The 19,904-nt window shown below is 36.4% G+C and overlaps 1 protein-coding gene across 2 annotated transcripts in view; it reads right to left on the bottom strand.

Moving 5' to 3' along the window:
- Positions 1–12,060: 12,060 nt before the first annotated feature.
- Positions 12,061–19,904, bottom strand: part of CASD1 (CAS1 domain containing 1) — a gene marked incomplete at both ends in the record, with an annotated part of 44,259 nt that continues 36,415 nt past the window's right edge. For both annotated transcript variants that reach the window (XM_080701427.1, XM_080701428.1), the window contains 4 exons: positions 12,061–12,327; positions 13,373–13,465; positions 17,613–17,690; positions 18,675–18,815. In XM_080701427.1, coding sequence (XP_080557553.1) covers positions 12,061–12,327; positions 13,373–13,465; positions 17,613–17,690; positions 18,675–18,815 — 579 coding nt within the window. The remainder of the gene's footprint in view (positions 12,328–13,372; positions 13,466–17,612; positions 17,691–18,674; positions 18,816–19,904) is intronic.

Raw genomic sequence — 19,904 nt, 5'->3', positions numbered from 1 at the left:
CTTGTCAATCCCCTGGTGTCTTCTTTCTGGTCTCCCCTTATAACTCTATGGGTATTTTCAAGGCTAGCACCTTGCCAAAGATGAGGTGCACACATGCTTCATACGGGAAATGATGGGTTCCCTGCAAGTCTAATTTTTATTCCCATGACATATCTGTTCCTTATATATGCTCTCTGTTGGATGAGATTAGAACGAATGTGGAGAAAAGAATTAAAGATAACCACTGTATGGTAAAAGCAGAGTCTGGAAGGCTCAAAGTTATATAAAAGAAATAAAAACAAAAATATTAAAATAAGAACAATAGATCATAGCATTAAACAGCAATAAAATCATGAACTAAAATGAAAGTAGATAGACTAAAAATTACAATTATCAGAATAAATATGATTGTATAAAAGCGCTTTGGTAAACATCTGGCACACAGCTATTGTGTTTGGTTGGTTGACTGAGAGTGTACACTTAAGCATTAACTGATAGGGGATGTAGGGTTAGGAGAAAGATTTTCTCTGCATATTGGGATCCCAACTAGAAGAGTAAGGATACTGCCACGCCATGATGACGCGAGGGGATAGTTAAGACCTGGCCAAGATTTCCAGGAAAAAACTTTGAATTTGATCTTAATCATACACACATGGGACATTAAGGGCCCAAGTTTCTGCTCCATATAACACAGACTTAATCACTTTATTCTGTAAAATGTTTCAGGAAGGTTGAACCAAAAGCCCACTACAGCACATTTAAAAAAAAAAAAAAGAAAGAAAAAAGAAAGCTTCCATAGAGTGACTGGCTTTGGGCAGTGTTGCTTCCTGATGTACCTTCCAAGTTAAACTGTTTATGTAATGGAGACCAAAGTAACCAAATGAAGTGATGTGCTACACAGAATCATAAACTATAAGCCAGCCATAAGTTTGGGGAAAACCTTGTTTGAAAAAGTTTTGAGAGTCCTTTATGTAAGGATATTAAAAGTAGGTCTATTCGGTTTTTGAATATTTTTTTCAATTTTCCCCTTAATTTTGTTTATGGTATTTCTTTTGACTAAAAGAAAAATTACTTTTTTAGAAAATAGTATTTTAATTGTATGCATTTGCTTTCTTTTTGTTTATATGCTTACGCTATTCTGTATCAGAGATTAGATAAAAATTAAATTATGTTTATTTCTCTCATTTTCTTGCTTATTAAAAATTCTATGTTCACTGTATTATAAATTTTCATACATATATACTCAAATATATGACCATACACCCAGTTTTTTTAATGTAGCACATGAATACAATTGTAAATTTGGGGGTTAGTATTATTAACTACAGATATTCCCCTCATTATTCTTTATGGTTGCCATAGAAATGAACTTCTCAGACCTCTCTTGCAAAAATCCACTGGGAGGAAGCTAGTAGACCTATTGTCTCCAACTGGTGGACCTCAGGATGGGCCTCAGTGTTTGAGAGAAGTTCTGGCTCTGTTGGGCTTCTGATCCCAGGATTGAGTGTGGCACAGGTGCAAGACCCCACCCATCACTGCTCAATGCTTCACACTTCAGATACGTGATTTTAGTTCTTAGTTCAAGACTTTCTTGAAGCTGTACTGCGGTGCAAAGTTCTTCTTACCTAACTCTCCTCCTGGTGTCAGACATACCTCAACATCTGAGTACAATGCTAGATCTGCTTTGGGGTCTCATGACTTTCTCTGATGACCCCTGGTGCCTTTCTCCATTTTTCTTTCACAAATATTTCCCCTGGCAGATCTATTGCACATCTAATTCTGTGAGCTTCTGGGGATCTAACCTGACATTGTTGGGCCCTGGAGTGGCCATGGCAAAATGAGGGTGGGGCCCGCTCACTCAGGCTTGACTGGCAACAGGGAGCTCATACTAAGGAAAATGTAGCCTACGGGATTAGTTGCTGTTTCTACTGGAGGTGATCTGGTAAAGGTGTTTCTACTGGCAAGGTAATCCTTGCCAGTGTGATAAAGCATTTTGAAGTTTTCAGAAAAAACGATGCCTCATTGTAGCAGGATTTTGTTTACCCTCAAAGAATTCCTTACCTCTATATGAATTTCCCTGCACTTAAATATTATCTCCACAGGAAGGTCTTTTCTGACCTTTGCTTGGAAGGGGCCTCTTTGTCTCTTTTTAGGCTATTTGGGAAAGAGTTGTAAGGAAAGAAATAGCATGACCTCTCATCTTGAGTGGTCCACTCAACACCTCCTCCGACTTCCACAATCCTCCTCAGTACTCTTATTTTCTCATAGATCATAAATGGAATTTGTTGATTTGAGTCCCCTGCAGTTTATACTGCTATTTCTCCCAAGGTGTCTATGCAGGGTAGAGTTTAAGCCAGGGGAACACCTTACTCCCTCCCTGCACTATCATAGCAGGTGGTTACAGTGTCATATTTTTCTTAAGGGTCAGGTAAGCTGAACCACAAAACACAGGAATTTTCCTAAATTCTTTAGCATCTTCTGGCATACAGTAAAAAGGAGACAGCTGAGACAAAATTCCAGTGGGGAGAAGAGCATCTCGCTCACAAAGATGGGGCCATAAGAGGCAAGTGTCCACAGAGGACACTTGAGCAAGTATGCACCACCATCTTGAGGCTTTGGCTGGGTCCTCAGGGTAACAACCTCAAAACAGGAAATAGAGGGCCGGGCATGGTGGCATATGCCTGTAATCCCAGCATTCAGGAAGTGGAGGCCGGAGGATCATGGTTGGTGGACAGTCTCAGCTATTTAGCGAGGCCATTCGCTACTTAGTGAGACCCTGTTTAAAAAAAAAAAAAAAAAAAAAACCCGACTTGCCAGGTGTGGTGGTGCACGCTTGTAATCCCTGCATTTGAGAGGCTAAGACAGAGGGAAGACCCAAGTTTGCAGACAGCCTCGGCTAGTGAGGCCCTTTGCAACCTACTGAGACCCTGTTTCAAAATAAAGAATAAAAAATAGGTCTGAGGGTATAGCTTGGAGGTAGAATGTCCCTGGGTTCCATTCACAGTAACTGCAAAACATGAAAAAGTACAAAATACAAAAGACAAAAAAAATAGGGCTGGGGGTGTAACTTGGAGGTACAATGCCCCTGGGTTCCATCCCTGGTACCGCAAAAAGGGGGAGGGGGGATAGAATGGCTGTTCAGGAAGAAATTGGTAGAAATAGGCATAGATATTACTAGAATTTTGGGTAATCTTAAAAAGGAAAATAATATTGGCTGAGGAGGAGGAAATACATGAAATGAACAGCCTTATTTTTATGAAGAGAATTGCAGAGAACCATGAACATTTGCTGTAGGGACATTTTATGAGCCACACAGGAACAATAATGGAGAGATATGTCACTTAGTGTCTAAGCACAGGCACTAAGGTGAAATTAGTACTATTTGTATACTGACTCCATGGCTCATCTTAGCTGTTGTAGTCTCAAGAAACACTTAAGACCCCTAAACTGCTTCATTTCAAAAAATGGATATAAGGCAGCTTATAGGGTAAGGCAAAATATAGCCAGATAACATCATCTGAAGCAAATGAGAAGGAAAAAGCAGCTAAGAATGAGGCTAATACAAATAATGAATACCACAGTGTCCTGTTCTCTGGGACAGAGCACAAATTTATCTCTACTTTCTATCAGTGAAAGTAAAAAGCCAAGTCACAGTGTCCATAAGATAGTAGCAAATGAACTGTTTAAAAGAAGCACAAATAACTCCAATATGGCCAGAATGCAATGATTGAAAGTCCACAGAAAGAGCTCATTGTGTGATGTAATCAACATTTTTACAGTTGACACAATGATGAATTTCATAGAACTGTTCTGTAGAGTGTCTTGTAATGCTGACCAATGGCTTCAAATTCAAGAGAAATTCTAGAGGTCAGTTGGGGAGTTATTGTCCAGGATTCTGTGCTAGGTGTTTGGCTGACTTCATTCTGGGATATATTTTAAAGAGTATGTAAAAGTGATAAAGGCAAATCTTTAATATTCCATTCTAAAGTGCCACAGCTAAACCATAGATGATATGTATTAGCTAGTCGGGGTGATCAATACGGGATATCCTATACTTGGAGGCCAACTCTCGTATAGTTCTGGGGAAAAAGTGGTATTAAGGGGACGTGGAGCTGGGGAAGGAATGACATCTTTTGGGAAAATTTAAGAGCTTACTATCCTATAGTTTGGCAAAAATTCTCTTTAGGGGGAAGAAAAAGAAGCTGTGCTCTTACAGACAGATGGACTATTTAGCTTCTAAATTTCTGCTCAATACCCTGTCTTAATTTTAGTCTGGAAAATGTTCAGGAAGGCGTAACTAAACATAGTGGCCATTAAGAAAACTTGACCCCTTTCCCCAGTTCCCGAAAATTATCCTTAGAAAGCCTAGAGTTGGCCCTCTGGTTTCCTGATGTTCTTCCAAGTTATTTAAGTAATATACATAGGAGTATCTGAATGAAGTGACCTTTTGTATAGAATTAGGAACTGAAATTTGAAAAACACCTTGGTATTTCTAAACTATAAAAGCTCTCTATATACTCAGGATATTAAATTTTGTCAAATATTCATATTCTAAAATTTTCCAGGTTCTGTTTTTTTAATTTATGTCTTTTGGCATACTTAAGTTTTAAATTTTCATGTAATGGAATGTAGCAATTCTGGTTTTACCTTTTAATTTATTCTTAATGGGTCATTTCTGAAGTAGAGAGGAGATACTCAAACTTTCTACTTCTTTTACATGTCCTCAAACCCATTAGTCACTTGGCATTTCTTTTGGTATATAGAATAAGAATGGGAATTTACTCCTCTCATCCTCGCAATTAAGTAATTGCCCTGGCACCATTTAAAGAGTATTTCTATCTTACCTCAGTAATGTAAAATAAAATCATTATTTTAATCTTTGATAATAAAATCAATTTCTATGCTTCCTAGTCTATTAACCAACATATACTTGCATCCATTCCACGCTGATATACCTGTAACTTGATAGTGTGCTTAAATATCCAATTGCGTAAGTCCTGCCCTTCCCTTTATGTTCTTTCTTTATTCCATGCTGTCACCTCGTTAAGTGTGGTGGTCTCTAAGGGCTTCTACGATTCTCTTGCATTTGCCATGTGGTTTGGAAGTTCTGGACTTCTCAATCTTCTACTAAATGTTTGTCTATCACCTCTTCCCTCCAAATGACAGTGCCCCGAGGTAGGGAGGATGTGAAGGAGGCCAGGAAAGAAGTGGCGAGTTATTTGTTCTAGTTTAGTTTCTGTTTGCTTTCCACACCAGAAATAACTATTTTCTCCTGAATTACCCCCCCTTAAGAAAACACATCTCTTGCTACTCCAAATATCATTTGCTAATCTAGTCTCACAAAGGAGTGTATATCCCTTCAACACAGTGGCTTGTCAGATGAAACAAAACAAATACTGACCTAGTTATAAAAAAAATATACATGCTTATTGGGGATAGAGAGAAAATAAGGTGAAGAAAGCTAAAAATTAAGAGACCCTGTTTCCAAATAAAAATATAAAAAATAGGTCTGGGAGTATAGCCCGGAGGTAGAAGGGTTTCCAGAAACCCCAGTACCACCTAAAAGACAAAAAAAGAACTGCAATCCTGTCGGGCGTGGTGGTACACGCTTGTAATCCCCGTGCTTGGGAGGTGGAGACAGGAGGATCACGCTGGTTCGGAGCCAGCTATGCTGGCTTAAGAGACCCTGTTTCAAAAAAAAAAAAAAAAAGGTCTAGGAGTGTAGCCCAGAGGTAGAAGGGCTTCCAGGAACCCCAGTACCACCAAAAGAATGCAGTAAGACAAATTTAAAAAAAAAAAAGAGCCGAAAGCCCCAACAATAGACTAAATCAAGCAGAAGAAAAGAATATCAAAACTTAAAGATAGGTCTTTGGGAATATCCTAATCCGAGACGGAAGGTGGGGAGGAGGGAGATAAAGAGAAAATTCAAACAAAAAATGGAAGAAGACAGCCTGTGAAAGTTGAGATACCAGTATACAAATGTTCAAATTTTGGGAGTTCCAGAAGGTGATGAAAAAAGACACAAGAAAACCTTCCAGTAAACTAATATATTTATGTAATAGTTTTTGTATATCTTTGCCGAGACATAATCATACAAGTGGTTAAGATGGGTCTTTATTAGTTCCAAAAAAAATTTTTTTAAAAGGACAATGCTATCTATCCTTCTGTTAAAGAGCAAACTTCTAAGCCGGGAGTGGTGGCACATGCTTGTAATCCCAGCATTTGGGAGGCTGAGACAGGAGGATCGTGGTTCACGGACAGCCTCAGCTACTTAGTGAGGCACTCCACAACTCAGTGAGACCCTGTTTCAAAATAAAGAGTAAAAAAATTGGGCAGGGGGTGTATCTTGAAGGTCAAATGCCTCTGGGTTCCATCTCCAGACTCACACACACAAAAAGAGCAGACTTCTGTGGTGCATTCAATTCATAAGCAAAATATTGATTTCTGTATAATACAAGCCATGGAATACATCTAGTATGTAATACCTATGATTATTTTAAAGTTTTATAGTTATAAATTCTTATGAGATAATGGAGATAAGCTCCATATAATTGCAAAAACATTACTAACTTAAATTTCACTTTATAAGTCTATGAATCATCACAGTAGCACTTTATTATCATATTCTGAATTAACTATTAATATAGCCAAATAAAGCTTTATATTTATTTTTATTTTATCTTATCTTTTATTTTATATTATCTTTTTATTTTATATTATCTTTTTATTTTTACAATCTATTAAGACATCTTTATAATGAACCTGGTGTTGGTATATTTTTGAGCCACCTGGTTACATTAGAATTCTCACTGAAAACAAACACAACTACCTGGTATTATCTGAATTCTCATCAATGATAATAGAAAATGCCACAAAGTATAATTTTCACTAAATGTTTTTTTTTTCTATAAAGTCTCAGGCATAATACAATATGTTAAGGTACACAAGTGTTTCCAGTTAGCCTTCTAGTTTTAAAAGCTTATTTCCTTTTGGCATGTAATTTCTGCTACAGCCAATGGATATGCTTTTAAAAGTCACAATGTATAAAATATTTTGATGTGATTTTTTTCCATTTATTATATATCTGAATTTTGGCCTTGGTTTCATCCCCTCCCCTCTCTCACACACACACACACACACACACACACACACACACACACACACACACACACACTTGGTATGCATCGAATTTACCCGGTGGCCAAATTGTGTGTGTGTGTGTGTGTGTGTGTGTGTGTGTGTGTGTGTGTGTGTGTCTGGTACTAGGAATGTTAACCTAGAGGCATTCTACCTCTGAGCTACACCATCAGACCTTTCTTAGTTTTGAAACAGGGTCTCACTAAATTGCTAAGGGTGCTGAGGCTTACCTCAAACCTGTGATTCTTTTATCCCAGCCTCCCAAGTACTAGATTATAGGTGTGTGCCACTAAGCCTGACAGTAGTATTCTCATGACAATCATGTTTATCCTGTTGAACATGGGGTATCTTTTACTTACTCACACATCTTTTTTCTTTTTTTAATACTGGAGATTGAACTCAGATGTTCTGCCTCTCAGCTACTTCCTTAGCCCTATTTATTTATTTAGCATTTATCTATTTATTTTGTGGAACTGGGGGTTGAACCCAGGGGCAATCTATCTCCAAGATATGCCCCAACCCTATTTTTTATTCTTAATTTTGAAACAGGGTCTTATTAAGTTGCAGAGGCTTAAGTAGCTGAGGCAAGCTCTGAACTGCAATCCTCTTGTCTCAGCCTCCCCAGTATTAGGATTACAAGTGTGTGCCACCACGCCTGGATTATTTTATTTTTTTCTTTGGAAACAGAGTCTCATTAAGTTGCTGAGAGTCTGGCTACATTGCTCAGGCTAGTTTTGAACCTGCAATCCTGTCTCAGCCTCCCAATTACTGGGATTAGACGTGTGTGCCACTAGACCTGGCCAAATACAATCTTTCTTATTTTAAATACATGGCTCTCTTGGTTTACCTTTTCATTTCCCTACTTTCAATAAGATACTTTGGTCCAAAGCAATAATTCACTACTATAAGAAAAATAATGGTGTAAGCGCAATGACAAATGGCAACTGGCATTTGGCCTGGTATAAAGTGAGAAAACAGGGAGTAGTAGAAACACAGTAGAGTTCTGTCTGCTTGGTGCTTAACTCTGGCTGGGACCCCTTGCTGCAGACTTGGCCACGTAAGTGGGTTAATTTTTTTTAGGACACTTTGAAAATCAACATCCTAAAAGCCAAATAGAAGCCATCTATCACCTTTTGTCCACATCCCTTAAGGAAAAGTATTTCCTCAACTGCCGTGTCATTTGCATACAACAGAAAAATTCCTCAACAGAAACACACAAACTAGGGGAGGGAGATGGGCAATTAAAAAATAGACGAGTGAGAAGAACGTCTGACTATGGACATGAATCTAGCAGTTGACAGTGCTGTGGAACAGAAGAACCACACTTGAGGTGATGAAAAGTAGCTGAATTATGGATATATTTTGAAGAGGATGCTGACAAGACTTACTAAGCTATAAGACATGGAGTACATAAAAAAGGGAATAAAAGCTGGATGTCCATGGCACATGCTTATAATCCCAGTACTTGGAAAGCTGGAACAGGAGGATCACAGGTTCGTGGCCAGCCTCAGCTACATAGTGAGACCCTTTTTCAAAACAAAGAATAAAAAATAGGGCTGGAGGTATAGTTCAGAGGTAGAATATCCCTAGGTTTAATCCCCAGTACTGAACAAAACAAAACAACCATACAAAAACTTACAGTCTCAATTATTGAAAAATAGCCTTATTGATTTTTCTTTTAAAGACACTTCATACAAGACACGAGAAAGAATTTTGCTAAAAGACAAAACATTCATTTTTAAAGGTGCTTTTCTTGAGTTTTTAGTAATCTTTAGAACTACCCTAAATTTGACTAAAATTAAGTTACAAATTTTGGAATAATTCCCAATACCAACTCTTCTGGTTATTATCCAAGTTACCCCCCCCTCCCTTCAACAAGGGAAGCTTGAACCATATGAAACTCACTTTTGTAGGTGAAAATGATAGCATATTATCAATTTAGTCTTGCTGAACATAAAAATCTTTACTTGAATGCCTCAATCTAGATTTTCTAGATTGATTGAGAATGCACTCCTCCCTGCTTAAAGGAGGAGTGCATTCTCCTAGAAACAGTGAGCACTCTTGACATAGTGGCTTTTAGTTAGGGTCTATTATATAAAGACCCTGCCCTACACGCTTTCTATCATGGTTTACAACCTAGTTAAAAACAAAATGAAAAATACAAATATGCTTAAGGTCATTAAAATTAACTTTATCAAGCTGAAAATTTTCCTGTGCAAACACTTAATAAAGTATTTGTGGAAGAAAACAACTATTTGTTATCTTAAGAAGATAAGATATAAATGTTATTTTTTGTGGTACTGGGGATGGAACCCAGGGGTATTCTACCTCCAAGCTATACCCCCAGCCCTATGTTTTTATTCTTTATTTTGAAATAGGGTCTCACTAAGTTGAAGAAGGCCTCACTAAGTAGCTGAACCTCCTGTCTCAGCTTCCCAAGTACTGAAATTACAAGCACACACCACCACACCTAGCTTAAATGTTATTTTAATATCAGAACCTAAAGCAAATAACATGACCTATATCATAGGTACAATGAATGATTTTAAGTGTAGGCTGACTGTTAATGTTTCTGTGAGCTAGCCACAAAGATAGGAAGGTTTGGCATAGCAAGGAGGGAAGGATCGGGGAGAAATGAGTCAGGCAAACTCCTTTTGGAGCCAGGTAGATGATTTCTACATGTAATATCTATCATAGAAAATCTGAGTTTAGAGAACTTCTGTGGTTTTATCTCCAATTTTAGAATATCTAAGTATTTTGTTAAACATCTTTTTCTGAAGTACCATATGACGAAGTAATGGGTCAATATATAAGTTAATGTAGAAATAAACTAGTAAGACAGTTACCATATATAAACACTACTATTATGGCACTTCCACAGTAACCTCTCATTCATAAAGGCACATGAACAAATAATGTATTTTAAGTATAAATACATTATACTTTAATTATATTGCTCTAGTTATTATATATAGTTATGTCTAAAAAGTTTTGCATATTAAATAAGAATGTGATGAAGGAACAGGGCTTACCAACTAAACTTTAGGCTTGAGTTCAAATAGGAGAGAAAACTTACAAACTCACTTGGCAATCACTATCGAAAGACATGTTTCCAAAATACAGAGAGATACTGGTCATCTTTCTTTTTCAATTGTTTCATCAGGAAGAATCTTTTTCAGGTGATAAAACTTAAATTAAAATGCACTCTACTCACTGGAAAGCTACATGTGCAAGAATAATGTGATCACAGTACTTGGAAGTTTTTGATTTATAACTATACTATTCTCTACTTATAAGGCGGCAGTCTAGGAGGCAGAGCAATGAATCATTACAATTGTCTATCTGGGAAATGTCAAAAGATTAAGTACGGGCAGAAGAAGAAAAGAAAGGAAAGAACACACTTTCTGTCCAAGAAATAGTCAATTAATGAAAATTTATCAGTAGCACATAAATACAGCGCTACAGAAAAAATAATTAAAATATTAAAACCTTAAAGCAAAACTACAAATAAACTATTCAATGCTTAAATTTACTTGGTGGAAGGCAGACTATCCTCAGAAGCACTGATAACCAAATTATTCCTTATAACTCAGTGATCTACCTGGTAATATGAATAGTTTTAAAAAGCAATTTAAAGTTTTGGAAATGAATTATAAATTTGAATCAATCATTAATGAATCTAGCTTTTTTTTTTAAAGAACACACATGCTTTAATTGACCCTTTGCCAGTACAAAAATAAGCATCCACAGATTGTTTATTTACTGTTTAAATTATTCCATATTTTTACATAATGTGAACAGAAAATATATTTTACCTCACACACAGTAAAAGCAAATAAGTGCAATCTTTCAAACATTAGAAACCATAGTCAAATCTGTACAACAGATAAATAAATGTATACCTCTAACAGATTATTAAAAAAAAAATAAGAAACATTTATCGCCCAGTCACCAGTTTACTAAAATTCTATTATGGTCATTATTCTCAAACATGACAACTTGAGTCTTTATTATACTGCACATGTCTAGGTTGATAAATATTGTTTAAAATAGAAGGGGATAATAAGAAATACCAAAATGGCTATAAAGAGCTTTCCAAACATTGGAAATAATATACAAAAATTAATCCATGGGGGAGAAACATATTAAATGCATCCACAGGGTAACTGGTATTACACTGGTATAGTGTCAAAAGAAAAAAAAAAGAAACAGGTGAGTATTTGGATTTGAAGGAAAATTTGGCCTTTTTATAAAAAGAAGCAACAACGACGATGAGGACAATGATAAAACCCTGTCATGGAGCCTCAGAACACTGTGTGAGAGACAAAGTGTACAAGATTTAGGCTTGTATACCACAACCACAGTTAGGAGAAAAGTCATGTCAGGAAAACAGATAACATCAAGACATGAATACATTTAGCTTAAAGGCATACTGCTTATCATTCCACATCGTTGCACTTATGATAAGAAAACAATACCACAAGTCATTCTTGAGTAAAAAGTTTTCAACAAAGTAGGAAGTTCCACAATGAGTAGAGCTGCAGACAGTCTTATTACCACAAATGTAGGAAATATCAAAATACTCAGTGGTGCCACTAAGCTAATTAAATTACCTGTACTTTTTACTGGAAAGGTAATCATTTCCCTGCCTTCATATGTTCACTTAATATCATTTATAAATGGAAATGTAGATCCAGTAGAAAAGACTTTTCACATGCAATCCTATATGCTGCATTCTGGTTCACCATATTTTCTTGGTATTTCACAATAGATATGTACATTGCCAATATATACAATCACACATGTTCAAACGACGCCACAAAACTGTCCTTTGCCCCACATTTATATTTACACAGACATTTATGTCGCCAGACACATACTTTTCTCCTCTAGGCAGACATAAAGGAAGCCTGAAGAGTTTAAGTGTTACAGGATCTTAGGAACCTAATGTCTTGCTCTATCCTGAATGGATGATAAGATGAGTAGTCCACAAAAGAATGCAGCTATACATGCCAACCTTTTCAAGAGAGATGTGTTATCTTTAGGAATAACAATCTGGGCGAGATCATTCGTAATCTGAGAGATTTCATGTGCCACACAAACGAAGATGAAAGTGCTGACAATGATGTTGAGCATGGGGTTTCCAGGGATGAGGACCAAAATGCCCCTGGTATCTGCTGCCAGCCATATGTGATACTGACAAATAAAAAGCTAGGAGAAAAAATAGAGAAGTTAGAAGTTAGACATGTACAGATGGTCCACCAATAAATCACAGCTTTTTCTAATTTAAGTATTTCATAGCACAGTAACATTAGAGTTTACTAAAATCACTCAATCCTGTCTCCCTATTGGTCCTGAAAAGTCCACTGCAGAATCTACTCTCTAGAACCTCTATAATCTCTATTACAAATGAGACTAAACAAAATAGAACCTTAACCTGGAAACTCAGAGAGAAATTTATTTTGCCTATATTATTTTAAAAGACAACTTAATAAGTCTTATGCTCCATTATGTATCTGCTATGATTACAATATGAATTCTACTGTCTTAAATTTCAAATAATAAAGCTCAGACTATACAGTATATACTTTAAACTGATTTTGTAGATAATTTCATATTGCATATCTCCCACAAAATGTACTGAGTTTAAATATGTTCCTTCAATTTCCAATCATAATAAAGGTGAATTTTATTATGGTAAGCATCAATCCTCTTAATTCCAGGAATATAATATTTAATTATGGAGATGAACAACAAATCAAAATCCCCCCAGCTTGGTTTATTTATATCTGGTCTAATATTTTTCCTTTCTCATCTCAGTATCATGATTGTGCTCAAAAGCTTAAGACACTGTGAAGACTGATCTGAACATCATTTACATCTCATTTTTAAAACATTCTAAAATACTTTACTGTTTTTGGAACCCTACCTCTATCTCCTCCAAGTTACACCCCCAGTCCGATTTTATTTCTTATTTGGAAACAGGATCTCACTAGGTTGCTGAGAGCTTGGCTAAGATGCCAAGGCTTGCTTTGAACCTGTGATTCTCCTGTCTCAGCCTCCCAAGTACTGGGATTACAAGTGTATGCCACCACGCCCAGCTGAAAGTTCCGAGTCTTTCCCCTATAATTCTATAAATAAGATCACTTTGGTTTAAAAAAGGTATAGGTTTGTACTCTTACACACACACACACACACACACACACACACCACACACCAGTCTGTGAAAGATAAAGCAGAATAATAATGTACCAACCTCTAATGAAATTTTTCCAAACCAAGCAAAAAATGAACTGTAAACTGAACGGGCATATCCAGGGATATTCCTTATTAGGATGAAGGCTAAAATCTAAGGGAAAGCCATACAGGTAAATATCATTAATATATATATATATATGTGTGTGTGTGTGTTAAAAAGTATTTTGCATGATAACTTTATTCTTTGTGTTCTTGAATCTGACACTTACACAGTGGTTTTTAAAAGAAACAGATAAATTACTGGCAAGTTTTTTTTTTTTTTATTAAAGTCTAATCAAACTGGATTTCAACATATGGTCTGTATACTGCTTAACAATGCAGACTTCGGTAATATAGGCCGAACAGCTTTATTTACGTATGATAGAGAAAACACAAACCTGCTTGAGGCTCTTTGTATAGAAACAGACAGTATCATATTTATTTATGTAGCAAAACTTCCTAAGTTCCCACGATTTAATATTGTTCCTTCTCTAACATATCTGCCTGGTTGGCTGTCACCCCTCCTTACTCTCTTCAAAATCCTCCTTCCACTGACAGCCGTGTTAGTATGGAAACAGCATGGCCATGAAAAGCTTTATGTTTGTTCTGCATAAATATACATGTAGTATTTTCTAGATTAGGAGCTCTGGGCCTTCACGCCACTCCCCTATCCTTCTGTACCAGGTGGAGCAATCCTGCATTTTCTAAACTTCCAATTTATAGTTTCATACAAAATAACCAGTTTATTAAAGGAAGAACTTTCCTTAGAATACATCTTCCTTAATTTTGAAAGGCTGATGTGAATATTAAATGAGAAAATATGTTTGAGGTACTTATTAGAGCATACTTTGTGATTTCTTTAAAGAAACATATTAAATAATTAATAGCTTAATAAGTATATGTAAATGGTAAAAATCACAAAGATGAGACCTAAATAAAGTCCTTGCACATAAAACTATTTAAAGTATTATTATAAATTATAAATTACTAAATTAATTTATACTTTAAATATACTTTAAATATATTATAATTTAAACATATAATATATATTTTAATTATATATTACAATCTAAATATATATATATACACACATACATATACATACATACACACACAGAAATCTAAATTAGACTGAGCAACAGAAAATCTGAGAAGGGTATTAAGTGAGTTTCTTTCCTTCTTTTTGTCTGTATTCTACCATTTCCCAATGTGTATTTCATTTCTTTAGTATATTCAAGTCTTGTGTTCCCTATTGTAACTGATGCTATTAGGGAAACAGAAATATCAAAAAAAATAATAACCATGGAGAACAGAGTTGAGGTCTGGGGAATAAGTCTTATTAGCTTATAGATACTTATGTTTAAAATTTGAATAGTGTTTATCTCCTGCTGGGCACTATGCTAATCACTTTGCATGCATTATTTCTGGTTAATCACTGTTCTACAGCTAAGCCTTTCTGGAGATTCTCTTTTTTCTTCTCTTCTTCCTTCTATTATTATTATTATTATTATTATTATTATTATTTTGGTGGTACTGGAGATTGAACACATGAGCATTCTACCTCTGAGCTATACCCCCGCCCCTATTTCATTTTTTATTTTGAAAAAGGGTCTCGTATGAATATAATGCACCAATAAAAAATTTTTAAAAAAAGAGAAAGGGTCTCGCTAAGTTGCTGAGGATGATCTCCAACCTGTGATCCTCCTGTCTCAGTCTCCCAAGTATTGGAATTAGAGGTGTATATCACCAAACCTGGCAGTAATATACTTATGACCAATTTGGAGTCTCACCTTTTAGTAGGAGTAGGTTTCCATATGAAAGGCAATTTTCAGTCTTACAAAGGTATTCTGATTGGGCTATTTCCCTCTCAGATAGGTCAGCATCAGCATTTACCACAGATGAGCTCACTTTATACTGACTGTAGGGAGGACGTTTTATTATTGAGTTCTGGTTTCTAAAAAGCAGGGTTTGTGACACCAATTTGTGACACCACACAAAAAACTAAAATATTTCAAGAGCTCGCCGGGCATGGTGGCGCATGCTTATAATCCCCGTGCTTGGAAGGTGGAGATAGGAGGATCGCGCAGGTTTGAAGCCAGCCTTGCTGGCTTAGGAGACCCTGTTTCCAAACAAAAAATATAAAAATAGGTCTGGGAGTGTAGCCCCGAGATAGAAGGATTTCCAGGAACCCCAGTACCAAAAAAAAAAAAAAAAAAAAAAAGAAAAGAAAAAGAAAAGAAAAAACAAACAATTTCAATATGGTCAGGAAAAGGCTGTAACCTATAGTATTTGAAGCTACTTGGATGCTCTTCACTTCTACAATATTCTTGGAAAGTAGCAGCAGCCAATATAATTAGGGCTTGCTTCAACTTATGCTCTCAGTTCATTTTATTCTGCAATGAAGATGCTAATGTCCTCACACACAAAAACGTAACTGGAAATCCGAGTGTGCAGAGGCAGGTGCCTGGGAGGCACATGACAAGCCCCGGGAGTGCTGTGTGAGTGCTATTCTACATGCAGTCACCCTCTCCCTTTGCTCTCAAATTCTTCTGTGTTGGTACACTAAAATTGCTAATGCTTGCCTTCCATCCTGAGAGTCACAAAAATGATATCTGATAGGACCTATAAAGAGTTAATGGAGCCAAGTGTGGTGGTACATGCTTGTAATCCCAGTACTTGGGAGACTGAAATAGAAGTATTGCAGGTTTGTGGCCAGCCTCGGCAACTCAGTGAGGCCCTGTTTCAAAATAAAAATGAAATAGGGCTAGGAGTGTGGCTCAGATATAGAATGCCCTGGGTTCAGTCCCTAATACCACACACACACACATACACACATGCACAAAGTTAATGGTAAGCACACTGTTGTCTAAAACAGCCACAATACAGGAGCAGTATATAAAGCTTAAAATTTCATTATCAATTGCAATTGCAAAACCTATCACCTGCTTGGTGCTACCAAGTGTACTGAGGTTATAAATAAAGAGTCCCTATATTGAAGAAAAGTAAAGACCTAAGACAATGTAATCCAGAAAAACTACCTGTTCCTCTTCCAGGCTACTCATCTTTCAGACTTTAACTTAGATGCATCTTCCTCCAAGAACCCTGATCTAATGTCAAGATAGGTTAGAAAGAATTCCCATGTGATTTCAAAGCAACCTGTTTTTAACTATCTCCATATTAATCACAAAGCTCTAGGATTATCTGCAACCAAAGGCAATGCACCTCTGCAGAATGGAAATCTGACTTGAGTTGGCCCCAGTCTCTCCGCCTCTCAGTCATCAGAACATATTTCTACGGATCTTGGCTCCGCTGCTTCCAGCCCCACTGGCCTTTAAATTCATGTGCTATGCTACAGGGCCTAAGTTCTTGCTATCCACTGTGTCTTTCTATCTCTATTTTCTGTTTAATTTTCCCAGGGAAATGATCTGTGAGCCCTGACTACCTTGCCTTCAACTTCAACTAAGACATGTACCCTTATTAGATTCATTTATAGCATTAAGTGCTTCTATTCATAATTATGTGGTTATTAAGTGGTTAAGATCCATAAGGGGAAAATATAGACTCCATGAGGGTAATAACAACTCCTTACTACTATGTCCTAGTATAATATCTAACACACAATAAGAAACAATAACTTATTGAATATAAAAATTTATTAAATAATAAATGATGATACTGATCCACATCTCTATTAGACTGTATGTTTCTTGAGGGCAGAAGCTTTATATTTTGTTATTTTTGCAGTACTTGGGATTAAACCCAGGAGTGTTCTACCTCTGAGCTATATCCACAGCCCTATATAAGTTTTTATTTTGAAATCTTGCTAAGTTGCTGAGACTAGCTCACACTGGGATCCTTCTGTCTCAGCCTCCCAAGTACTAGGATTGAGGCTTGTGCTGCCAACACAGCTGCTCTATCTTGTTATCCTTGAGTCTCTTACATCTAGTATGGGACTTAACAAATAGTACAGATTTAGTAAAACTATAATTACATGAAAACATGAGTAAACTCATTATAAAAAAGGAAGTAAGAGAAGAGAATTAACATTTCCTAAGTGACTACTAAGCTAGATTGTTTCTAAACACTGAACATAACACTTAGAGATTTTAATATATCTCTTATGACAGAGGAAGGCAGGGCATAGAAAGATTATGCAACTTCCATACATGCTCTGCAGTTTGAACTAAATCTCTTGGTCTAAAGACTATGTTCTAATAAAATATTAAGAGGTAAAAATTCCTCTAAATCAAGATAATTACCTGTACCACAGAAACAGATGGGTGGAGTTCATTGCACTCTGCTTTGTTTTTACAACTGCTAGCCCAGATGGAATAGGTCTAAAACAAATAATGTTCTCATTAGTTTGCAAAAACAGATAAGCCTTGAACAGGCATAAATCTGAAAAAAAAAATTATTTTTCTTTTTGTATGTGTGGTAGTGGGGATTGAACCCAGAGGCATTCTACCTCTACACTATACCCACAACCCTACTTTACCTTTTATTTTGAAACAGGGCCTTGATAAGTTGTGGAGTCTCATATATTGCTGAGGCTAGCCTTGAACCTATGACCCCTCTGTCTCAGTCTTTTTTTTTTTTTTGGTGGTACTGGGAGTGGAACCCAGAGGCTTTCTACCTCCAGGCTATACTCCCAGACACATTTTATATTTTATTTGGAAACAGGGTCTCACTGAGTCGCTGAGAGCCTCACTAAGTAGCTGAGGCTGGCTTCGAACCTGCAAGATCCTCCTGTCTCAGCCTCCCAAGTGTGGGGATTACAAGCGTGCTCCACCACGCCCGGCATTCTTACAGTTTTTTAAAATAGTCTTTATTACAACATTATAATTCATTATGCTATATAAAATGCATCAGTAAAAACTCTGCAGGGGTCTTAACCACTTGTTTTAGCATCATTAATCGTCAACACATAACAAACAGAGATTTGTATTTCTCTGGAAACAGGGAACATGAGGCTCTTGACATCAAACAACTAATATATTTTCCTCCAAATTGATTACAATCTTTGAAATTCCTACTTTACTGAACTCTCAATTATTCTTTATATTTAATTTGTATATACATTCCTTTTAGAATTTATGTTCAATTAGAAAGAGTAAAGTGATGCCTCCCACGTGTGGAGCTCTAAGTTGACCTCCAGTTTCAAAAAAAGCCAAAAAACAAAAGCAAAAACAAAACAAAGAGAGAGAGCAAGAATTTTAAAAGTAATGACTTAGTAACTATAACTGATAACATTCCTAGATCCTAAAGCTAATTTTATATACCATTTAAGATTTTGAGAAATTAGATTACATTTCAAAACTTACCAAGAAAGATACTACTGAGATAAACAAAAGAATGTTTGAAATTTTGTTTGAAAAAAGAGGTTCACCCTTTCCTTCAGAAAGTACTTGACGCTTCTGTAAAGCTAGATAAATAAAAGCAAATAGCATTCCATGGAAGACTACCTGAAAAAAAAGAGAAAATTTGTTTCAAATAATTATTTTTCAGATACTAATAAATATATGCGGTTAATAAAGACTATATTAATCAATCCCTGATACCACACACAAAAAGTAAACAGGTTAAAAGTTTAGAAAGGTTTGGATTTCTATGAAGCAGCATGACTTTTTGAGTGTATATGTTCTACTGGGGATTAAACCCAGAGGCATTCTACCTCCAAGCTATGCCCTCAACCCCTTTTTTGTTAGGAAACAGGGTCTAAGTTGCTGAGAGACTCATTAAGTTGGTCTTGAACCTGTGATCCTCCTGTCTCAGCCTCCCAAGTCCTGGGATTATAGATGTGTGCCACCACATCTAGCTGAAGCTTCACTTTAGAAGTAAAACTTATAAAGCCAATGATAGTTATAAACCTTTGACAATAGATAAGCAAACACTTTTTTTTTTGTTGTTGTGGTACTGGGGTTCCTGGAAGCCCTTCTACCTCCGGGTTACACTCCCAGACCTATTTTATACTTTTTTTATTTTTGGAAACAGGGTTTCTTAAGCCACCTCCCAAGCGCAGGGATTACAAGCATGTGCCACCACGCCTGGCAAGCAAACGCTTTTTACTATAAGATAAAAGCTTGTTCTCTTTTTTTTTGTGGTGAGGGTTTTACCCAGGGCCTTTTCTACCTCCAGGATTCACTCCCAGATCTACTGTATACTTTATTTGGAAACAGGGTCTAAGTTTCTGAGAGCCTCACTAAGTAGCTGAGGCTGGCTTCGAACCTGTGTGATCCTCCTGTGTCAGCCTCCCAAGCGCAGGGATTACAAGTGTGCGCCACCACGCCCGGCTAAAGCTTGTCCTCTGTGAACAATCCCAGCAGTTAGAAAAGTAACAAAGATTTTATTTTCAGTGCTGGGAATTGAACCCAGGGCTTCTGAGCATGCTGTTTCCATAAATACTGAACTCTAGCTTGATAATTTATAAATAATAAGAAACTCCTAAAGAAAAATGATAAATTTTAAATATACAAAATGAAAAAACACTATTAATCATTGCAGTAAAATAAGACCAACATATCATACTTTTAAAATGAAGTATATACACATGA

This window comes from Muscardinus avellanarius, assembly GCF_963383645.1.
Source record: "Muscardinus avellanarius genome assembly, chromosome: 9".
NCBI lineage: Eukaryota > Metazoa > Chordata > Mammalia > Rodentia > Gliridae > Muscardinus > Muscardinus avellanarius.
This window is presented reverse-complemented; position numbering and strand designations above follow the sequence as displayed.